The sequence below is a fragment of the Anabrus simplex genome, chromosome 7 (genome assembly GCF_040414725.1).
Source record: "Anabrus simplex isolate iqAnaSimp1 chromosome 7, ASM4041472v1, whole genome shotgun sequence".
Taxonomy (NCBI): domain Eukaryota; kingdom Metazoa; phylum Arthropoda; class Insecta; order Orthoptera; family Tettigoniidae; genus Anabrus; species Anabrus simplex.
Window position 1 is genome coordinate 180041167 of NC_090271.1, and position 22288 is coordinate 180063454.

At 38.8% G+C, this 22288-nt stretch overlaps 1 protein-coding gene across 1 annotated transcript in view; it reads left to right on the forward strand.

The window, feature by feature from the left end:
* The window catches only part of AlaRS (alanine--tRNA ligase, cytoplasmic), a 449485-nt gene that overhangs the window by 358569 nt on the left and 68628 nt on the right, over window positions 1-22288 (forward strand). The window contains exon 15 of the mRNA XM_067150816.2: window positions 11071-11179. Within this exon, the coding sequence (XP_067006917.2) occupies window positions 11071-11179 (109 nt within the window). The remainder of the gene's footprint in view (window positions 1-11070; window positions 11180-22288) is intronic.

The following is a 22288-nucleotide window of genomic DNA, read 5'->3' on the forward strand; positions in this document are numbered from 1 at the left end:
AACCGAAACAGAAGATAGAGAGGGAGAGAGACAGAGGGAAACAAGAAGCTTCTCATTCACAAATGAAGATATTTTCAGAGAAATCCAACTGCTTCAGCAAGGAAAAGCAGCAGGAAGTGATCAAATTACTGGGGAGGTATTAAAGACAATGGGGTGGTACATAGTGCCTTATTTAAAATTTCTCTTTGACTATGTCATAAACAATAGTGTAATACCAAAGGAATGGAAGGAATCTATAATAATACCAATTTATAAAGGAAAGGGTGATAAAAGGAAACCAGAGAACTACAGACCAATCAGCCTGACCAGTATAGTTTGTAAAATTCTGGAGAGTTTAATATCGAAGTACATCAGAGGGATATGTGATGATAAAAATTGGTTCATGAGGAGCCAGTATGGATTTAGAAAAAAATTTTCTTGTGAGGCACAACTGGTGGGATTTCAGCAGGACATATCAGATCAATTGGATTCAGGAGGTCAGTTAGATTGCATAGCCATAGATCTTTCCAAAGCCTTTGATAGAGTGGAACATGGATTATTATTAAAGAAATTGGAGGGAATAGGATTGGACGTAAGGGTTACACGTTGGATAAAAGCATTTCTAAATTCAAGGGTTCAGAAAGTCAAAGTAGGAAATAATGTATCTCAGGAAGAGAAAGTTTGGAAGGGAATTGCACAGGGTAGTATAATCGGTCCGTTACTTTTCTTAATATACGCAAATGATTTAGGGAACAATATAACATCAAAAATAAGATTGTATGCAGATGACATAATTGTTTATAGGGAAATAAACAACATTGAGGATTGTTCAGAATTACAAAGGGACCTTGAAAGTATCCAACAATGGGTTGAAGAAAATAATATGAAGGTTAATGGAGGCAAATCAACTGTTACAACTTTTACAAACAGGAGCTTTAAAACTGAATTTGAAAATACTTTGGATGAGGTAGTTATCCCAAAAGATGGCAAGTGCAAATACTTAGGTGTGAGATTTGAAAGTAATTTGCACTGGAAGGGTCATATTGACGACATTGTTGGGAAAGCATACAGATCATTACATGTCATAATGAGGCTACTTAAAGGATGCAAGAAAGAATTAAAAGAAAAAAGTTACTTGAGTATGGTTCGTCCATTATTGGAATATGCAAACAGTGTTTGGGATCCTCACCAAGAATACCTAATAAAAGAAATAGATAGTGCGCAGAGGAAAGCAGCAAGATTTGTAACAGGGGATTTCAGGAGAAAGAGTAGTGTATCAGAAATGTTAAAGGAACTTGGGTGGGAAACTTTAAGTAAGAGAAGGGAGAAAATTAGACTTATAGGATTATATAGAGCCTATACAGGAGAAGCAGCATGGGGAGATATCCGTGAGAGGCTTCAGTTGGAAAATAATTATATCGGCAGGACTGACCACAAATATAAAATTAGAAGGAATTTTAGCAGAAGCGATTGGGGTAAATTTTCATTCATTGGGAAGGGTGTGAAGGAGTGGAACAGTTTACCAGGGGTAGTGTTTGATCCTTTTCCAAAATCTGTACAGATATTCAAGAAGTGAATAAACAACAACAGAGAAAATAAATGAAGTGTTAGAGGGCATTCAACCAGTGCAGGTTATTGTAAATAAAAAAACGTGTGTGAATAAATTAATTCCATCCCCTGGTCTAAGAAGTTTGGACAGCCAAAGTAGGGGACTGCCTGTAGGGGTGAAGTACAGTGGGGACTTCGAGGGCCCTGGGACCGCTACGGTAGCTGTGAAGGCCCTTCAGGAACTCTGAAAAGTGGTGGCAAAAGGGGCTCTGGTTAAGACGCAGCAGGTCGTTATGCTACTTAGGATCCAGAACGGGTAAAAAAAAAAAAAAAAAAAAAAAATAGTAAATATATAAATGCAATGTAAATATCGATCTTATACCAGTTGTATAGTATAATTTGAAGTAATTCCACATACTGTATATCAGTTGACTATATTTGTAAGTAGTACAGGAGATATTATAAGTAGAATTTTGTAAACAATATAAATTTATTAAGGATGAGCTGTGTGTTTAATAGAAAACATTGTTAGCGTAATTTGTATAATATTGTATTATAGGAAAAATTTTCTTCTCTTGTTAATTTAATATTTAGTGCTTGACAATAATGTATTTTAGTGTACCATTTGCCACCGAGGTAGACACCTCATTTGCAAATAAAGAGATTTTGATTTGATTTTGATTTTGAACTTAATGATAGAGATAAATCAACATTCTTTTCATCTGCCAGGGGTTATTCTGCACAGTATGTTGTTATATTATTAAGTTCTCATTCAGTGTTGAAGTACTGAAACATGCAAAGGTTGCAGATGTTTCAAAAAATTGAAGATGCCCAGTTTTATTCTGTACAATTCTTTATAGAAAGATTTCCATCATTGCTGCTGAGGAAGGACAGTGAGTTGGTTGAGGATGCAATGAATGTGCTTCAGAACCAATTTGTAGCTCTTCAGATTGTTGACTGTGCTACTGTTGAGAGTGGGAATATGACAGATGACACCAAATGGGCTCGCTTGATGAACATTCCTGGAGTTGATGATGTTCTTAACTACGATAGGATATCCAGGCTAATGCTTTCTGTTCTGACTCTACCACACAGCAATGCTGAGTGTGAGAGCATGTGTTCAGCTTGGTGAAAAAGAACCAAAATCAGTTACGGTCCTCAATGTCAAATGAAATTCTGGATTCTATTTCTGTTTTGAAAACCAGAAGTACTGGTCCATGTTACTCTAGTAGTTTTCCACCAGAATTTCTGAAGAAAGCAAAGAAAGCCACTCATCTCCATCTGTCCTCTCCAACCTGTGATGGATAATAGCCTACATACTTTGAACTGGACAGAATTTTGTAAATAAGTGTAGATGTTTAGTTTAATTTTGACAGTGACATTCACATTGTGACCCTCAAGTTTAAAGTGCAGAAAAACGCTGTTTTTGTACTGTGTGAACTGTTCCCAGTGTGAAGTGAAAACAGATGTGCACTCATCAAAATGTAACTTTGTGTAAGTATTTTATTTCAGGGATGACTGTAACATATATTTCACTTGTATTAGTATTGTTTGGAATCTCCCCCCCCCCCCCCCCCCCCTTGCCATCCTGTTTCACTATGTTCAAGACTTTGCGACGCCAATGCATATTGTTAAAATATTTCTGCTTTAGGATCCTCTGGATTTCTCTTTTTTGAAAGTTGGCAGGCATGCCAAATGACTCGACCACTTCTGCCAAGTACAGAATCTACTCAGTCAAGGTACACTTGTGTCCAAAAGTTAAGCATAAGTTACGAGTAAGCAGGACAAGAGGAAATAGACCGCAAATCGCACGACATATGCACCTACCAACCTTACGTGTTTGCACTGTATAGGAAAGGAGTGTTTCTTGCTTTGACTAGTGGCGTAACCGCAAGATAAACACAGCCAGTCAGTGCCTGCGCCCCATATTCCCTCAGTCATGTTTTCCCCGTTATAGTGTGCGGAGTGTAGCCTCGTAGTGAACATGACAACATAATGGCACAGCAACGCCATTTGGACCCCGTTTTGCAGGGTAGAATACTCGGCTACCTGGAAGCAGGCCAAACACAGACCGAAGTCGCTGTATCCTTGAATGTGCCACAAAGTGTCATTTCCAGGCTTTGTAGACGATTTTGAGACACAGGAGATGTTAGTCATAGGCCAGTACCAGGTCAACGAAAGGTAACCTCCTCACAGCAGGACCAATATCTAGCCTTAACCACCCGACAAAGCCGGAGTGCACCTGCAAGACAATTGTCGGTGGAGCTTGCAGCCATATCAGGGGTTGGCATTTCCCAGCAAACTGTGAACCGGAGGCTCAGAACAGCAGGGTTGTTTGCCCTACGTACAGCCCTCACTCACGGGCCCGTTCACTGTGGAGCCATCAACATCGAAACTGGACCATGAATGAATAGAGGCATGTGCTCTTCACAGATGAATCCCGCTTCAGTTTGCAGAACGATTCCCATCGCACATTAATCCGGAGAGAACCGGGTTGCCGATATAACCAAAGGAATATCATGGAACGGGACCAGTATGGTGGTGGCGGTGTCATGGTGTGGGGTGGCATAATGTTGAATGGCCGTATGGACCTGCACATCTTTATGAGTGGTCCGAGGAACACTGTTAATACTAGGAGATACAGGGATGAGGTACTGAGACCACATACTCAACTCTTCTGAGGTGCGGTTGGTCCAGACTTCCTCTTAATGGACGATAATGCCCGACCGCACCGTGCTGCTCTGGTGGATGAATTTCTGGCTGGGGAAGACATTCATCGCATGGACTGGCCAGCGATATTTGCGGATCTGAATCCTATAGAACATTCCTGGGATGTATTGGGGAGGTGAATTGCATCCTATCAGACTCCACCAAGGACCCTCCAAGATTTTCGCATTGCCCTTTTGGAGGAATGAGATTGACTGTCACAAGAGATCTTGGACCCTCTGTTAAAGAGCATGCCATGTCGCTGTGAAGCATGTGTGGCCGTTACAGGTAACCATACACCCTATTAACAACATATTTTGTTGTGGAAGACATGGCCAAGTTTTGTAGTTATTTTCAAAGGTGTACGTTAGCTATCACAACTTCACAACTTTTCTGACACTGTTTTTTTGGAGAAGTTGTGTGTCATGGTGTGTGAGACAGCTTCCGTTTATTCAGCAATCTGTCTGACATTCCTATCAGGCGGTATTGTGATAGTACATATATCACACCCTATTATTATTATTATTATTATTATTATTATTATTATTATTATTATTATTATTATTATTATTATTATTATTATTATTATTATTATCATCATCATTATTATTATCAGTATTTCATTTGTATATTTGTATATTTGCCATTTATATTGGTAAGCTGGAAGATATCCACATATGTAGGTATGAGTAATTTGTTTTGCACGAGTGGGAAATGATTGCTTTAATAACTCTAGTAATTTGAATGAGTCATATGGCTACCCCAGTGTTTGTTGTGATGTATTTGTGTTGGGAAATTCATGAGTCATGTATATATCCCAGCCTGATGAGATGAGCTTGTTGTTGTATTAGGAAAATTTGGTGACTCATGGAATATACCCCAGAGTTTGTTATTGTCTTGGGAGGTAGAAGTAGTTCAGGGCTTGGGCTTGAGAAGAGGACCACCCATGATTGGCTGGCAAGCACCAATCCAGACGTATCATCTGAGAGGAGGGGGATGTTGATGTCTATAAAGGTTGATCATACGGCGGCAACCAGAACATGGTAAAAAAACATTGTAAGGGTGATTGTAGAGGTGATTGTAAAGGAACGAGAAGGAAGATAACTACAACTACAACTGACGCACTGTACGGGAAGGAAGTGGTGCTGATACACGGTACTGGAATGACACGGCTGCAATGGACTGGACTTCAAACGTTCGTGGAGCGTAGTCTTGTTATGTTCGTGGAAAGTGGATGATTGTGGAGAGTGCTTGCGCATTAAGTATTGTAGCACTTGTGGCGGCCTAGCATTATATGTTGGTGAAAGCTATCTCAGACTTTCCATAAATTTATATGTTGAGGATCGACAGACGTGTGTATATATCTTTACAACAAGTGTTAAAATATGTGTACACAGTAGTACAAGGTACAGTATCTGTGTGATGTGATAACTGCCGATTATGAGAATCGGTAAGTCGAATTGATATAGAGACAGTGAAGGGTATTTATCTTCATACATGTACATTGTTCATCGGACTATCTACAAATGGTAGCTTAGTTCTCGCTTTCGTTTTCCCACGATTTTCATTATTTTTGTTGTTGTTGTATTTTTTTTTTTTTTCTATGGGCTTTACGTTGCACCGACACAGATAGGTCTTATGGCAACAATGGGATAGGAAAGGCCTAGGAGTTGGAAGGAAGCGGCCGTGGCCTTAATTAAGGTACAGCCCCAGCATTTGCCTGGTGTGAAAATGGGAAACCACGGAAAACCATTTTCAGGGCTGCCAATAGTGGGAGTCGAACCTACTATCTCCCGGATGCAAGCTCACAGCCGCGCGCCTCTACGCGCAGTTGTTGTAAATATGGAGTCTTCCAGCAATATTTTATGTGTGTATTATATGTATAATGTTGTATGTTGATGAGGTGCTCATGCACGGAATTTGTTCAGAATATAGTTAGCTATTTTAGAATCAGTGTTATTATGAACCTAGGTGCAGTTCCTACCTAATTAGTCGTTTTCAGAAGGTTAGGTAAGGCCTGCAGCAGATGTACCAGTACGCAGCATTATGTACACACCCTGGGATATACAGTTTATCATGCTCTTATCTAAATTCGAGGGATCCATTCTGGTGAACTCTGGCGCCCATACTACGGACATTTCGGTTAATTATGCTTATTAATTTTATTAAGTGTTTGAGTAATTTTATTTATATATTTGTATTTATGATTTTATTTATTATTTATTATTATCATCAAAAATAAGTTACAGTATGGCCTCATTTAGTGATTATGCTTAACTTTTGGACACTAGTGTTGTTAAGAGTAGAGTAAACAGGCAATGTTGACATCATACTTTGTATGATACATGAGTAAACTACAAGCATGTGAGAAGTCTTTAAGATCAGCTATGCAGAAGAAGAGAAGGGACAAAGTCAGAAATGTTTATATCAGAAAAGACATGCACTCGTTCTCCATCTCTTACGATAACTGCAGCAGTAGTTGTAAAAGTAACCGAAAAGTTTGTCAAACCAAGTTTATGATGCAACTTGTACGTAATATGCACATATCTTAATCCTCATGGACCGAGACAAAAACAGATGCCGTTCTGAGTGGCTCAGGTGGTTGAAGCGCTGGCTTTCTGACCCCAACTTGGCAGATTTGATCCTTGTTCAGTCCGGTAGTATTTGAAGGTACTCAGATAAATCAGCCTCGGGTCATTAGATTTACTGGCACATACAAGAACTCCTGCAGGACAAAATTCTGGGCACCTTGGTATCTTCAAAAACCGTCAAAACTAGTTAGTGGAACGTAAAAGCAAGAGTATTAATAGCATTACAGAAACAGATATAAGAAAAAGAGAGAAGAAAATAGGAATGAGGTGCTGGCGCACCACTAACTTGAATTAAATGTGTGGAAGTCGGGGAAACTGACCACTAGACCAGCAAGTTCTATGAGTACTTAAATGCAAACTGCCAGCTGGAATGCACGCTGTTACAGAGCCATTTTATACCTATCTGTGTCAGTGCGACGTAAAGCAACTTGCAAAAAAAAAAAAAAAGAGAAAAAGGTAGCCATTTTGTCGTTAACACGTTGCTGATGATGTGTTGTTTTCGGAGTGTATTCGTTAGGAATGAGACAAAAAATTGGGGATACCTGAGCTCTAAAAGGATAAATTACATTCTTCTATAGCCTTGAGGTGTTAGGGTGCATTATGTGGTAAAACTACCAGAGGTGTCATCACCCTCTGGTGACCTCACTGAAATTCAACTTGCTTACCAAGTCATTGTAAGAATATCAGCAGAACATACATATACCTGCAGAAATCTTAATGTATTGCTTCACAACACTAGATTTGATAAAAGCAAATGATACTGCTTTTAAATACCAACAATTTCAGTGAGGACTCCGGCAGTTCTCACAGTATCCACCAACCCTGCACATTACTTGTGTCTACACACTGTGAGGAGTGTTCCAGAAAGCAATCGCTGTGCTTATTTTTTTTTTTAAAGCAACACTAAAATAACAAGATATAGCAACACAAATGGTATCTCACATTATTGCATTCATTCCTGCTTTATCACCACTGTGTTATCTTCACCGAAGATGTTGTGACGTACCCACTCGGCCCACAGATGTGTGACAAAATTATAACGTGGTGGGTCACTTTAATATTAATATAAATGATCTCATTGTTCCTCCATAAACAGTATCCCATGGGCGCCAGCTTTCAAGTTTATGGCTTGAAAACAAAAGTTGATAATTAATAATAATAATAATAATAATACGTAATGAGACTCAAACTCCCAGGGCTGGGGTGACGGAACACAAATCATTAAGTACACTAACATGGAATTTAAGGATCATTAATAATAATTTCAGAAAATACAAATTGACACAGCTATTTATTAGGATGAAAAATGTGACATAACGGCGTATTAACAAAATCTGAACTTACGGAAGCAAAAGAAAAATTGAATGAAATTAACTCTAAGAAAATGAACTGTTGCGCAAAGATTTGCAGTAACTTATGCCATTAGCTCACCATTTGTAGACTCTGTTATCTTGAAGCTGATGATTAATGGTTCTCTCGTTCCGGCTGCGTCATCTGTTGTTGGATACCAGTCCTACTTCTGCTTCATGCATAATACACTAGCTGTAATATGACTTTCCTGCCTTAACACTCCTACTGTACTCCTTACATAAAGTCGTAATGAGTCCTAATTTTAAAAGCAAAACCACCATGGGTTATGTTCATGGAGAGAATACACTTGTATTCTTCTGTATTACGGAACAGTAGCGTAACTAAATTCATAACAAAAGCTCTCCTTCCTGTACTAGTCAAAATATGTCTCCCGTTGACTATACCTCTCGTCATTGAGATAACAAGTCCCTATGAGAGTAACTTTTGAGTAGTATCCTACGGTACTGCTCAGTTGCGAAGTGAACTAAGTTAAAATCTTCTCCGATGTGCAAACGGTAGAATCGTAGTAAGAGTGTCTTCCAAGAATGTATCTGTGTCTAAGAGTCAGAAAAAGAATGTCCTCTCCAGCTCTTGTCTTCGAAGTATATAGGTTGAAAAGTCTCCCTCCATCAGCCATATCACATGGTCCAGTAAGATTCGAGGTCTCATCCCTTCTCCTATGTATTGCTGTGAATCCATCACGTTGCTTCATTACGTCCATTCACATACAAAATCAAAGCGTCAGGTAGCGAACTTCGAAAAGTCAATGAATATTGAATTTTCACGACCGCATTGTAATCGAAACAGACTTTCAGCGTCGGTTGCCCATGCCCCACAACGGGCGACTTAAACGCACTCTACAGTGTGCTAGCAGCAGTGCCAGACCTGTAGCTCAGATCCTTTCAAACAGAACAAAGATGGCCTTGGCCAGCATAGCTCAATTGGTAGAGCAACCGACGCGAAATCGGGAGGTTGTGGGTTCGGATCCCACTGGTGTCCGGCTGGCCATTTTTGTTCTGTACTTAACATCTCTTCAACACGTACTACACGTACGTAACACGACCTAATACGTTGAAAGTCTGTTTCGATTACCATGGTTCTACTTTACTAGCGATAAGTACCATTATGAGGGGCCGATGACCTGCATTTGGGGCCCCTTTTGACAACAAGCATCATCGATTCAGAATTGGGCTTTAGAAGCAGTCCCTTGGTCAGTAATACTATTGTTTTACGATAGTTTCTTGGAATGTGAGGCATTGCGAGTTTGATCCACTGATTGTTTTAAATTCATGTTCATCCATTCTTTCTTCGTCATCACGTTTTGAATTCTGCTCAGTGGATAATTTTGTACTTCTAAATTGTCATTACATATTGCCTCATTTCGTACCAATAGGGGCCGATAACCTAGATGTTAGGCCCCTTTAAATAACAAGCATCATCATCATCATCTTAATTGAAATGCATTTTGGTGCTTTCCACTTCTTAGTGATTTTCCAAAATGTGGAAATAGCAAGAATATGTTCATGCTGTTTAAGTTCAATTGTACAGGTGTCATTTATCAAGCTGAGTGGACTGCGTGTGTCAGTGCACTATGGCTAAGGAACCAAGCCCTTCATTTGGAAGGCAAGTGGTTTTGAACCCCATTGCTAGCTGTCCTAAGAACGATTTTGTTTCGTTTCCCATTTTCACATCCAGCCCAATTCCAGGAGAGTTTCTTTTCATAGGCCACAGCAGATTCCTTCCATCTCCTTACCTATTTTCATTCACAATCATTTATTTCATCTTCATTAGCTTCTCAGCTGAGTTTAGCATCAGAAAGGGCATCCACCCGTAAAAACGTGCCATCTCACCTCATCATCGACCCTGTATCAAGAAACAGGACTAAGGGGTAGGCATACATGCACATCTGTCATTTTGTCAATATATTTTTCAGTAATGATATTCTCTGAGAAACCAAAGGACTATGGTACTACAAACAGGACAAAATGACGCTCGTGCCCTTGGCGTCCAGTACTTGTATACTACTGCACTGCTTTCCTAGCTAACTTCCATTTCATCCATTCTATAATATGTACCAAGGTATGCCACTATGCATGTAGGAATATCACATTGCATTTCCTGCAGTGCCAGTTCAGACTAGTTGGGTCTAATGTGTCTAATTATGCAGTTTATTAATATATATTTTTATACATATAAATGTAAGAAAGGGGTCTCGAGGAAAATACTTATTTTTTGTATGAGAGATTCACACTAAAATAGTCGCCATATTGGACCCATCATTCGGAACTTTGCCCTTTTGACCTCCGGTTCGATTTTATGCTTCCCTCCTGCTCTTAGAGCATTTTACAGTTTATTGTATTCTTTATTACCATAGCTTGAAATGCAGGTTTGCAATCCTCTAAGAAGATTGCCTTCTTAAAAGCCATTGAATCTTCAAGTGCCATTACTACAGCTTTAATTTCCCTATCAAAACTGTTTTAGTTGTCTCAGTAAGTGTTAGGTAAAATTCTCCAAGCAGATTTTACCATGTCATCCAAGGTTTATTGAATACAAAGAACTGTATGGTGGAGGGAGGAAAGAGTAACAATAACTTGATTGATTGATTGATTGATTGATTGATTGATTGATTGATTGATTGATTGATTGATTGATTGATTGATTGATTGATTGATTGATTGAATAAGTAATTTTACTCAGCTACCAGAGGAATTTGATTTCCATATACCTGTGTGTGTTAATGTGAAGTACAACTTGTATGTGGTGATATTAATAATATTAATAATAATAATAATAATAATAATAATAATAATCCAGAGCTCACAGAGGAGGTTAATTTCCACATGTGTATATTATTTTGAAGACAAATTTTATATGGTATGGTTTCTTTTTCCTCCAGTCATTTACACAATTCAGCACATATTGGAGACTTAGTGATCACCAGTGAAGAAGCCATTTCCAAAGGAGTGAGAAGAATTGTTGCACTTACTGGCCCTGAAGCAGCAAAGGTATGACATTTTTGTAAACTGTGAATGCTCAAATATAGAACAGTGCTAGAATTTATTTCAAAGGAATAAATACAAACAGGAATTCATGACATACTGATGCAGTACATTGTGATTATATTAGCATTTTCATGACAAGATTCTTTTTCATTCTGGTCCAGGATTTGAGTTCAAAAGAAATATTTTTACAGAAGGTCAATTTTTCCTTTGCTTGCTGTCCATGTGAACAACTTAATTTTTTACTGTAACTACTGCTCTGTCTGTATTGAAGTTAGACTTGTTTATTTGTGTGCTATTAGTATAACAATAGAGAATGGGGTGTAGTCAGGAAGCATTACTTTTTCCAGAACTTGTTGTAACAGACTCTTTTTGAGTCCCAAATGTACATTTATTTTGGCTTAGTCCATATTTTGTTTCAGTGCCCCTCAGACTTGCTCTCAGAGTGGAGAATATTATAACGATTGTTGTAGTTACATCAGCAATAGGTACAAATAACGATTTTCACCTTTAACCATCCGGCTATACCACTCTCAATGTTTGAGTACTCATGGCTATGTTTGAAATGCTCCTTTAATGCAGTAGATGTCCAGTTTTCTGGAAGGCTGTTATAAAATTTACTCCTTAGTTGTTTGCCAAAACATTCTTAGTTAGGAAGAAAATATATATGAACTCCTTTTGGGGGGAGGGGGGTAAAAAAGTTGAGTTTCTAAGTACAGTTGGTGAGCTCCATTTTTGAATCGGATTAATTGTTCAGGCTGTGTATTCACTGTTAAGGCTCCATGATGCACAACTTTTCCAACTTACTCTACTTAAAAAAAAAAAATCCTCAGATAAGCTAGCCTAATTATATACAGTAAAACCTGGTTATGATATTTCTGCAGGGGACAAGGGAAAAGAGCGTGTTAAGCGAGAAAACATACTGCTGAATATACGAATAAAAAGTATACAACAGGGATATGGAAACACTAGATACGATTTTTTCCGACATGACGGCATTTTACATCATTTATCCACGGGTACAGTGATGAGAGCGATCTATTAAAAGGTGTAAAGAACACGAGAGAAAAAATATGAAAACTTTTCTACAGGGGCTTATAAAATTAACATTGCACTGAAAGGTGTGATAAACATCAGACAAGAAATATGAAAAAATTTGCACGGTTGCCCATAAAAAATATCAAAGTATTATTGCAGGTCACACTCTTTCTAAAATAAATATTAGTAGAAGAATTTTATTTTGGACCTGTGGGTTATTAAACACTCTTTTTTCTGGTCACACTATTAGACAATGAATTGGAGGTTACACACTTGACCATGTGCAACAAGAAGTTGCTTTAGCCGCCGTTTCGAATTTGACAAAACTTCGACCAGGACCAACTCAAGTGATCGAGTGAAAGCTCAAAGGTGCGAGTTTCAATATTTGCACGAGGCAGACTCCAATCCACAGTTGGTCTTGATTTGCACCACCCGTGTGCACTTAAAGATGCAGATGTCAGTCCACTTTCTGAGAGATTTTTAATTTTGTCTTCATTAGTAGAGAAAGGATTTGTAGGCATTAATACGTAATAGGCACAGGTATCATCTTCAGCTGTGTTGGTGAGTTGCATGAATTGTAGGGGATCTGATAGTTCAGATCGCTAATATATATGCAGATCCATTGTGTTGGTAGAAGACACTTGCACCTAGGTTAAATGTGTTTGCATTCTAACCTGTAAATGCCTAAAAATCCTTTTCTCATTCATTGGTGAAGAATTTGAAGACTTTTTCCATATCCATAACTATATTACATGATATAAATTTTCATTCCATATTGACGTTCTAACTTTCACAAAGTAAATGTTTTTTTGCATGAGTTTGGTTTTATTTCTACCAGCTTATACTCCAGCAACATCATTTCCATTACAGATTATACACTTCCATTTGACAGCATTTGCTGATATCAACAGTACAAAATAGCAACTAAGTTACAATAATATTCCCTCCAAAAACCAATTACAACCAAAATAAACACAAGTAATTTCAGGAAATTTGTATATTATTTTATTAGACTCAGTTTTTAAATATAAAATATGTTTTAATTTAAATATCCACTGAAGATGACTCTCACATGAGTCAAAACATTTGGAAACGTCATCTTAATAGATTAGATATATTGTATTGAACAGGAGGATTTAGTAAACAATTACTTTCTGAAAGTCTATGACTAAAGGCTAAATAGGCTATCAAAAGACAAAGATGCACAGCTCTAGTCAACTTTACACAGTTATGTTCCTAATCCATATATGGATTATCACATGATAAATAATCATTACCTTTCACTGTTCCACTCAACATAAAATAAATTCCTAACTTCTGAATGGAATGCGAAATGAAAGCACAAGCACGTTCACTATGTTATCAAACAATCTTGTTGCCAACTGGCAAGCAAAACTCATCATTCCTGAGGCTAACTGCTTGCTCCTCGAAGGTGCAATTTATCCTGTGAAATCACGCAATTGTGGCGACAATTCTTACTGGAACTTTGCAGGTTTGATCCTGGCTCACTCAAGTGGTATTTGAAGGTACTCTAATGTCAGCTCATGTTGGTAGATTTACTGGCACACAAAAGAACTCTGTGGAACTAAATTGAGGCACCATAAAATTAGTTACTGGCACGTAAAGCAAATTACATTATTATTAGGTTCTTACCAGAGTTGGAAGTCATGTTTCTTTCACAAAGGATGGCATATAACATTTTCAGGACTAGGAAAAATGTAATTGTACTAAGCGTTAATAGCAAAAATTTGTGACGTGATAATTGTGCTCTTTTTATATAGATTTAATACAATGAGAATCAGGGCTTGAATTGACGACGTGCAAAGTGGTAAAACTTGTTAATGAGGAACGTACTAACGAGGTTTCACTGTATGGCTCATATTAGTCTGGAAGAAATAAGCTTTCTAACAGTGAAGAAATTACTGAAATTTATTGTGAGTTGTTCCAGAGATTACCCTTTATATACACGCAAACTCAAATTTTCTTTATAATATTGCAGTTTGAGCCTCAGTCAAATCGCTGATTATTCCCTGTGTCATGTCTTAGCGAATGAATGACACAGTAGCCCTCTGACCTGTATAGCTTGTTCAATGCTGTCTTGGTTAAATGTAAAATATTTTCCGCATCCGCACCCCCATCCGCATTTGCGAATGGTTATTCGTGGATATTGTAAGTATTTAACTTAAATGTACTAGACCCAAGGTATTGAAATGGGAGATCTGTTAATAGGCTGGATATTTGGCACCAGACCCCCGCACAGTCGCAGATTTATGAGAGATTTTCTTCTGCGACAACTGCTGACATATTGACCTTCGTTCCTTCTTTCCATTAATTGTGGGTAGGAACCAGTTGGGCTACAGTCAGATTTATGGCTTTAAGTTATGATGTGTTACTTTTATATATCACCATCCTCCCATACCACTGTCTAGGGTTGCCAAACCACAGGCAAAAATAAGAGTATATCTCAGTGAAAATCAATAAACTTCATTATTTAGAAATTATCAGCAAAGTTATCCGCACTGCTATACAGTTCGCATTCACCAAGACTCTAACATTGCGGATATCCACATCCCTACAGGGCTCTAGTCATGGTCTCAGCTAGTCTGCGATAATCTTCCGTACAGCATACAGTGTGATTTCTTCTTGTACAGCAGTAATTGATCGGTTTAGTAGTGTGATTCATGGCTTCAGAATTAAGTGTTGAACAGCATATTTTCTTGTGCTCTAGATTTTTAAAGCACGAGTCTGCTGGAAGAGTGAGAAGAGGGTTCTGCAGACAACTTCCCGCAGCATGAGTGCAAGCACATTATCGAATTCAGTGCTAAACAAGAAAATAGTTAAAAACAGACAATCTTAACGGACAAAAGAATTCATGATATTTGTTAAAGACTTCAGTGATCTTCCCCTGCCCCGAAATCTCTCTCAAATTTAAGCTGTACAGAGTCGCAGTAGTACAGAGTTTAAGCCCAAGAGATCCAGTTGCAAAATAATATGCAGTAGGTTCTTTCAGTCTGTCAATAGTCGTGAATTAAATCGTGAATTAAGTATTAGAAAGGGACGAACAAATGTCGTTTTCTTCTTTTGTGTTTTTCCTGTCTTCCTAATCTTTTGCCACCTGTCTTTATCATTGCTTATGTTTCTTCCCTTTTCCTGTACTTATCTGGCCTTCTTCTTGTCCTACACTTTCTGCGTCGAGACTGAAGATCTGTCGAGATCGCCTCTCGGTGAGTGTCTATGCCCGCCCTTCTGATGAAGCTGGGAAGGAGAAAAGAGTTTGTGGGGCAAAGAAGAGATAGATGTAGAAGAATTGGGAATGATGAAGAGAAATCTTATCCATTCGAAGATGACAGTTTGTGAAGATGTGGCAGTGCAGATTGTCCTTGTCCTTTTGTTATTTCATGTTTGTCCTTTTCTCCTTTTTCTATTACTCCCTCTTCCCACACTGACCTCTCATTTTGTTGGCCCTATTGTGTGTTCCTTGTAGTCACCCACTCCCCAACTCTCTTTTTTTTCTCTCCCCCAGTATATATGACTAAATCCTGAATTAGTGCTTTTATCTGACGAGGTGTGGTTTTATATGAACGTGTACAGTAGCAAAATATCTGGTATTGTTCATGTGAGAATCCAAGAATAATTCATAAAACACCAATTAATGACTTCAGTATAGGAGTTTGGTGCACTGTTAGTACTAAGAGAAGTATAGGGCCAATTTTGTTTAACAACACCATTAATTCTGACTTATACCTAGGATATTAATACTGAGCAAGTTTTTTTCTCAACTGACTGATCAGGAAAGGTCACGTGGATATCTCCAGCAAAATGATGCTACAGCACATACTGCTTATAATTCAGTTAATGCAGTGCCTAACGATTTTTGGACAGAATAATTAGTGCAGGTTTACAGGGCGAGTTGGCCATGCAGTTAGGGGCACGCAGCTGTAAGCTTGCATCCGGAAGCTAGTGGGTTTGGACCCCACTATCAGCAGCCCTGATTATGGTTTTCCATGGTTCCCCATTTTCACACTGGGCAAATGCTGGGGCTGTACCTTAATTAAGGCCACGGCCACTTCCTTCCTATTCTTAGCCGTTTCCTATCCCATCGGCTCCATAAGACCTATCTGTGTCGGTGCGACGTAAAGCAAATTGTAAAAAAAAATTAATGCAGGTTTATGGCCAGTTTGTTATCCCGATTAATGCCTGGCAACTTCTATTTAAGTGCTGGTTTGGAAGATTGAGAGAGAGTATTTTCAACACTTAATGTAATGGTATGTTTTGGTTTATTCTATCTTTTTTTCAATCTGATAATCCATTCTCCATAGTTGATAGGTTTTCTGCGGGCATACAGAAATGATGCAATGGCGATCATGCTCTCGTTTACCAATATGTGGCATGCAGGAAGGATGCCGACCCTTACGGGGATCACCCTGTAGTATATAAGTGTGGGACAAGATCCTTTTTTCATGACTTAACCTCACAGAGGATCTCTCTCTTATCTGTAGCCAGTTCTTGCTGCCACATGATACATGTTCATCATGTAGTGCTTATTTAACAGTTTTAAAAACAACATACACCGCCTGACAAAAAAAAAAAATGTTAAGCACCCAGAAGGAGTGGTTGAAAGTGAATGAAATTACATATGCTGAAAGACCATGTGCCTTCATTGTACTGATTAAAATATGGGATGAAATAGACAATGCCATTAGCAGTTACAGGTAGAATGTTCATGGTAGGTCACCCCCCTGGCCACAATGCATGCCCTTATGTGGTTCGAAATGGTGTCAAACAGACTTTGGATCCTCTCCAGAGGTAAGTTCGTCCACAGTTGTTGCAGATGTCTCTCCAGATCCCTCAGGTTGGTACTGGGACGGAGTCCCCTTCCAATGTCATCCTCCACGTGTTCAATGATGGAGAGTTCCAGGGATCTTGCTGGTCACGGCAGTCCTTACGTGCTGTGTGTGGACATGCATTATCGTGTTGGAACACTGTCCCAGGGTGCTATACCATAAGGGGTAGGGCGCAGGATGTCTGTGACGTATCGCTGTGCCGTTAAAGTCTGCCGAAGTACTATTAGAGGGATTTGAATGCATATCCTATGGCTCCCCACACCATGATGCCAGGGATTATGCCTGTGTGTCTTTCCTTAATATGGGCAGGATCTGCCCTCGACGCCGCCAGACCCGCATGTGATGGTCATCGGAGGTTATAGAGAAGTGGGACTTATCACTGAACATGATGCGATGCCAGTCGTATTCTATCCATGCCTCCCAGGCAAGGCACAACTCTAAATGCAGGCATTGGTGTTCTGGTGTCAATGGCAACCTACACATGAGGCGGTAGGACCCCAATCAGGCGGATACGAGTTGTTGAGACACTGTGCGGGAACTTGCAGGATGTTGTAGTGCCCTCATTATTGCCGAGCTAAGCCCAGCCAGTGAACGAGAGATCCCAGTGTGGACCGCCCGTTCTTGGCTACCCGTTTTTTAGAAGCATTTAAGGGAAAAGGGGTGAAGACCAAGCAAAAAAAAATAAAAATTAAAAACAACACACATTTATTGACATAAGCATCCAAAACCCAAAAATATCCCTGCTGGAGTTTTATTACAATAGGCTTTCATAATGTCGAATCCTCCTGTGGCAATTACAAATGTAATCCTCGTCCTCCAGTCTTACTGTTCTGGAATGAATTAACAAAAGATTAGGCCTTCACTGCCTTCAAAAATTAAAGTATTTAAATGAAAGTGTCCAGAGACTTCAATAAGGATTTACACAAAATTAATAGGCAGCTATCTCACTTATTATTCCATAATAAAATTAACTTGAAGTTCCATTAATTTATAGTCATCTCAACACGTGATTCTGATTGAAAACCAAAATTAATTCTAAAATTGTATAATTAATTTATTTATTATTATTATTATTATTACCGTGGTTGGTGGATCAGCAGAGGTGAAAGGTGCCGGGATGAATGGGTCTAACTACAGAGTCTAAGTTAATTTAAAATTTTAACATCTCGGCTAACATCTCTCTCTCTCTCTCTCTCGCTCTCTCTCTCTCTCTCTCTCGCTCTCTCTCTCTGCGTGCGTGCGCGCGCGCGCGCGCGCGCGCGTGTGTGTGTGTGTGTGTGTGTGTGTGAATTACAAGTAACAAAATCACAGGTACTAGTAGCAAAAGACAAGTCTAGTTAAGACAAGATTGTTGGTATAAATGGAACTTGTGCTTTAAGTCCTCACTTAACACTTCCTGAGCTTCGACCTTATTTTTACAAAGATCACCATATTATGCAAGGGCAGAACACCCCCCCAATACATGGAGCACTAGCTCTGTAATTTAGGCTACAATGTCAAGCCTCCTAGAGGCACTTTTACAATACTAGAAAAGAGCAGACACGCTCTCAGCTTTTCAAACCTATTCAAGGCAATATCAGAAACTTACAATTACTGGCCATCAAGACACAACATACAAAAATGAAACAGGGGTATCACGTACCCAGCCTACAGGGCCTTCGTGTAGAAGAAATAACAGATAAATAAATGGCCCAAAAACAAAATGAAAGGAGGCGAATACTAGCACTCCTCGATGTAACTCCTTAAAACCTAACGGGCACTAGGCTAATGAAACAGGGGCTATCCCCAAACTATGGAGGTGACTCGTATAATGAGGAAATTTAAAACATTACGGAAGTGAGAAAATCAGTTACAAAACATAGTCACCTCAAACCAAAATGAAGGGGAGCTCGAGAGGGTGAATCACTCTCTATTATTAAATGTTGAACATTAATCACTCTCTATCCTCGAATTACAGTTACAGATTTTATGAGATATTCACATTAGCCAGCAGAACTTACATTTTAGAGACGTTGGTTACATATTAAAGTTTTGGACCTTTCCCGCGGGTTAAACTGCTGAGCTAGCAAGAAATAAAGATGTTAAATGGCCATTACCTTGCTGAAGACCAGCTGCCTGACGAAAGAGGCCCCACCCACCTCCTGCTTCACGTCCACACACTTAGTTAGATGTTGATCAAGTGGCCAAGAGCCATGAAAATCCGCAGTTTATAAACCCTCGGGGAAAGTTCAAGACCTTTCATGAATAATCAAGACACACCCACAGAATGTTATTGGAGGATACAAAGTTTACACTCAAGATCCAAGAAGAAACCTGTGATAGGCTGAAAATTAATTACAGAAATTAGCGATTGGCTGAATTCAAAACTGGCAGAAAGAAAAGGTCAATATTGCCAACCCAAAAATGAATGAACATAATTTAGTAAAGGACAAACTTATGAATACAAAATTTCTTCAAAAAAGTTCCTTAACTTCGCACCAGGGTGCATGATCACAGTTTTTTAGCAGAGACATCTATGAGAGAATGTCCACATTTCTTGAAGAACGGAAAACAAAACAAGTTGAAATGCACACAGTTCAGGAAGCTTCACCATAAAAAAAACTTACAGTAGTGACATCTTCTGAGGAAAAGTTTAAGTAAGTCATGTTCCAAGTTCGGTGTTTCTCCTGTAGAGGAGGTTTATTGGCGCAAGATTTAAAAGTGCGACGTAGGGTTATACCGCCCGGTACAATTATTATTATTATTTATTATTAATCTCTAACATTATCTGCGTAGCATTTTACCTTTATCATCACATGATCGTGTTTACAGATTAGTGTATCTCACTAAATAATTTTCATGGTAATTGTAATACACATTTTCCTGATTAAGTAGATTTCCAATTAAATATTATCATTATTACTCATTGTCACCTAAATTCAAGCTGATTATGCCATTTGTGAACCTTAAAATTATGCTTGCATGGCATTTAAAGTTTCAAGTCAGTTACAAATATTTCGGAATTTTAATAAAAATGCATAGAAAGTTTCTCATATCCACGTGTGAGCTAGATGAAGATTAATTTACAATTTGCTTGTCTTTGCTAAATGAACTCGACGATCTTTCGTCTAAATCTTTAAATAATGCAAATTAAATCCTAGCCTAGTCTTATCGACACTAATCTCATCAAATTGTTCCTTAAGGTGAGCTAAATAAATCAACATGGTGGTAAACAACGTTGAATGCAATCTTGCCGTTGCATTAAATGCAAATCATGGAAAATATTTATAATTACGACACACACACACACACACACACACCACATCCACACAAGGTAACACGAAAATTTTATATACACTATTTACAACGAATCCTGTCCTTATAAATTAGTTAATTATTTTTAGCATGGTCGCGTCAATAATATCCGGAGGATGAATTCGTGTCTGGAAATATCCTTACTCCAATAGTGGCTAGTGATCGAAATTCATGGTATCACTTGAATGAAATACTTATTAAACAGCAATGGAGATGCATCTAAATTTCTGGAATTAATTTGAAGATTCTAATAGAATTCCATAATCATCACCATCACATGGGTTACATGTCACAAATGTAGCGTTCGTGAGCCTTAATCCCATTATTATTACTCCCTATTCATGAAATATATTTAACATGTGCTCCACTTATAATAAACCACATTGTGCTCCCAAAGACACAAGAAGTCATTCACCAATAAATCCACCAATTAATAAATTATTCAATTAATATCCCGCAGGATTGCCGTATTCCAGGCGCATCATGAACTGAGCACATTAAATCTCTCACATAAAGAATCTAAAATAATTTATAGCTCACGACTGTTTAATTCCATTTTTAACCCGATCTTCACTTAATTTTATTATTATTTAAGTGATTATTAGATCTATCAGTCCTCCTGAAATATCGTGAAATTAGATGACTCGATCCTAAAGAATGCAAGTGATCTGAAAATGAACACTAAATTCGACCCTATCTCACAAGTTTTACAGGTAACTCCAATCCAATTATTTCCAGTATCACAGGTAAACAAATGAGCTTTATCGAGTGGCCAGTGATTTTTAAATCTGTCTAAATCCTATGTATGAGAACTCACTCAAAGACAGACTACGCAGCTAATCTGATATGTTCCAAGTTTCAGTCACACACATGTAAGAAATGGAAAATGAAATAACTCAATCTACTACATGAACTAATAGAGCTACGATTTAGAGAAGAAAGATCCTCTAGCTTTACAAAGATGAGAAAGAAAATAAACAGTTAAATGGTACTCAAGTTTTACTGAGGTTCGATTCCAGGTTGAAGTCCGCCATTCCGGCATTCTCCCGGTCAGTCACCCTCTCTGACAAGATGCGCCTCACATACGTAGAAGGTCATGGAGACACGGCAGTAGACGTCCCACGATGAAATTAAGATACACATTGTAGAGGAAGAATCCATCTTGATGTACACCGCGATTCACTGGGATGAATTCCGTCACGCTCCGGAAGTGTAGGCTGTAAATAATAATGATGTAATTTGTTTTACGTCCCACTAACTACTTTTACGGTCTTCGGAGACGCCGAGGTGCCGGAATTTAGTCCTGCAGGAGTTCTTTTACGTGCCAGTAAATCTACCAACACGAGGCTGTCGTATTTGAGCCCCTTCAAATACCACCGGACTGAGCCAGGATCGAACCTGCCAAGTTGGGGTTAGAAGGCCAGCGCCTAAACCGTCTGAGCCACTCAGCCCGGCAGGCTGTAACTAATACAACAGATATTAAAATGTGTACACACACGCTGGAGTACTTGATGTTCTCGTGGAGAAATAAACTTAACTTGGTTCCCTAATGTTGAGATTCACTCCATAAGATTTGATAATGAAATGCACTAATTTTAGCAGAGCGGCTGCCTGCTTGCACGGCAGGATTTTCTTCCCACGTGGTTAGCGTTTACCAGAGCAGAGTAACAAAGCAGCGCAGAGTAACAGCATAAAGCAGCAGAGCAGAGATCAGAGTAGAGTAGCCGAACAGAGTAGAGAGCAGCAGAGATCGATTTACTGTGAACATGACATTTTATAGTCTTCGCTTGGGAGGTTTGTACTTTTTGGAAACGATCATTGGTTCACGGGGTCTCTTGTAATTAATTGGCTGTGACTGTTTCTCGAAGTTTGCTCGCATCCCATGGTCAGCGCGTGGCTTGCTGGAAACACCGGCTTTTCACGTGATCTACCCTGCACT